Source organism: Drosophila santomea, chromosome 2L (assembly GCF_016746245.2).
Source record: "Drosophila santomea strain STO CAGO 1482 chromosome 2L, Prin_Dsan_1.1, whole genome shotgun sequence".
Classification (NCBI taxonomy): Eukaryota; Metazoa; Arthropoda; class Insecta; order Diptera; family Drosophilidae; genus Drosophila; species Drosophila santomea.
In genome coordinates, this window is record NC_053016.2 from 11,840,434 (window position 1) to 11,842,519 (window position 2,086).

Here is a 2,086-nt window from a genome sequence, read left to right on the forward strand (position 1 = left end):
AAATTAATTATAATTCCCCCTCTAAGTGTAAGTGCTCCTCCATGTAATTGTAATTGTTGTTATGGCTGGCTTATAATTGTCGGTCTTGTTGATGCCGTTCCCGTTGCTGTTTTCGGTACTCCTGTTGTTGTCGTGCTAAACAATTAAGTGTAAATTGTAAAACATGCTGAGCTGCGGTCTGCGGTCATGTCTCTCTCTCTCTGTCTGTGTGTGTGTGTGTGGGTGTGTGTGGGGAAGTCCCGAAACGGAAACGGAAGTTGAAACGGAAACTGATGCTGTAACCAAGCCATTGGGCACTCTATTAAAGGCACTTTTTCGAGTGCCGAATAGATTGTGAATTGTGAATAGATTTTGTCTAAAGTTAATTTAGAGCCATTTATACAAATGGTTTTCGTAGAAAAGTGGTTTTCTGATGAATTAGATAACTAAGATTGTAAGTTCAAAGCTAAGCAGCTTAATTTAGCTAGCTGCACTAGATGTTATGTTCAAATATTGAAATAGATCAGATATATTTACTCTTGAGGAACTCAAATAAATACTCGTAGGTCACCAGGAGCATGGCGCCTCCGGGGCCGGCACGCAATATCAACGCCCCCAGACCCTTGAACAACGCTCGAAAGCCCTCCTCCCTGAAGGTCGTCCTTATTGTGTTTATGGTCCATCGGTACTTCACCTCGCCCTTCACTGGCTGGGGTCCTTGAATCCTGCACTTGGCCATATCCAATGTAACACTCATCACACACGCCAGGGAGCTGGCTAGCCCAGCTATGATGACCTTTCGAAGGAGGTCGTATGTACTATTCTCCGGGCTTGGCACAATGTCCTTGATCGCATTGTAGAAACCAAAGAATCCAAAGTGAAAGACGGCATTTCGGGCCACTAGTGCAGTGATACCTCGATACAACCCCTTGATGCCGTAGCCATCGTGCTTGATGATGTACTTGACCACCGACAGTGTTCTCAGGTGCTTCTCTCGATGGGACTGCTGGGTGATCTTTACCACCTCGAAGGGATTGACGAGAAAGGACTCCAGGATGCCGGCTACTGAACCGGAGACGGCGTGGGTCAGCGGAGTTGGTTGAGGGGCGCCAAAGTGGAAGTAGGGCTTGAAGTGCTCGTACATCAGAAACTTGCCGCCCCTCTTTGGAGTTTCCACGCAGATCGGCGGCACAATACCCTTCCACAGGGAAGATAACCCCTCATAGCGATATATATTGACAAGCGCGTCCAGGGGACAACTGTAGACCACCTCGCCGTGTAGTGCACGGGTGCCCTGTATTTGCATCCGGGTCTTCACCACATCGAGGGGATGGAAGCAGATGATCTCGATGAAGCCCGACAATCCGCCAGCCAGAAATTGCAAGTGCGCCAGTGGACGGACCGTCACTTCAAAAAGGATCGCCATCCAACGACAAAAAATTTCGAATTTCGTCTAAACACATGTTGTCGGAAAAACAAAACAAGCACTTTCGACTGTGACTTAAAAGCCAAGTAATGTGAAGATGATATTTACCTTGAGCTTATAAAATGTAGTTCATAGAAACCTTAAACCTCTTATAGCAAAGCGATATTATTATTATTTATAGCTAAAGTTTTTCACTATTGATTAGAATTTAAAGTAGGAACATAATCAAGGGTAATGCAATTATTTAGCAGCTTAAATGGGAATTCAAGTCTACGCTAGTAGCCATTTAAGTTCAGTCAAATATTTATTCCAGTTCAACTAATTAATATTCCCTATAGATATGAGTCATAGAGCGACTGCGAAACAAGCAGCTTTGTAAGTAGTTTCTTTAAGGACCTCTCTGGTTATTTTTCGCCTCGTCTCACATTGCAGCCACGTTGTTTTAGCCACCCTCTTATGAAGCTCCGAGTGCCATGTTAATGAATGTCAAGTGCACTGCATGTAGGAACTCCCCGTTCCATGCCCATGCCCATGTCCATGCCCATGCCCCATATCAAAATGTCGGTTGTGCTGGCGGACTCCTGGGCGATCTCATAACAACAATTATGCTAATGTGGCCCAATCCGGGACGTCAATCCAACATAATTGCTAACAAATTAGTCATGGTCGCACAGGCCAGTG

The 2,086-nt window shown here is 45.3% G+C and overlaps 1 protein-coding gene across 1 annotated transcript; it reads right to left on the reverse strand.

The window, feature by feature from the left end:
* Window positions 1–477: 477 nt before the first annotated feature.
* LOC120451292 (mitochondrial 2-oxodicarboxylate carrier) lies at window positions 478–1,488 on the reverse strand. Its single transcript, XM_039634849.2, has one exon. The coding sequence runs from the start codon at window positions 1,403–1,405 to the stop codon at window positions 503–505; it is 903 nt and encodes a 300-aa protein (XP_039490783.1). The 5' UTR covers window positions 1,406–1,488; the 3' UTR covers window positions 478–502.
* Window positions 1,489–2,086: the final 598 nt, after the last annotated feature.

Excerpts from the sequence above, each read along its gene's own strand:
- LOC120451292 (XM_039634849.2), bottom strand. The coding sequence starts at position 1,405 with ATGGCGATCCTTTTTGAAGTGACGGTCCGTCCACTGGCGCACTTGCAA.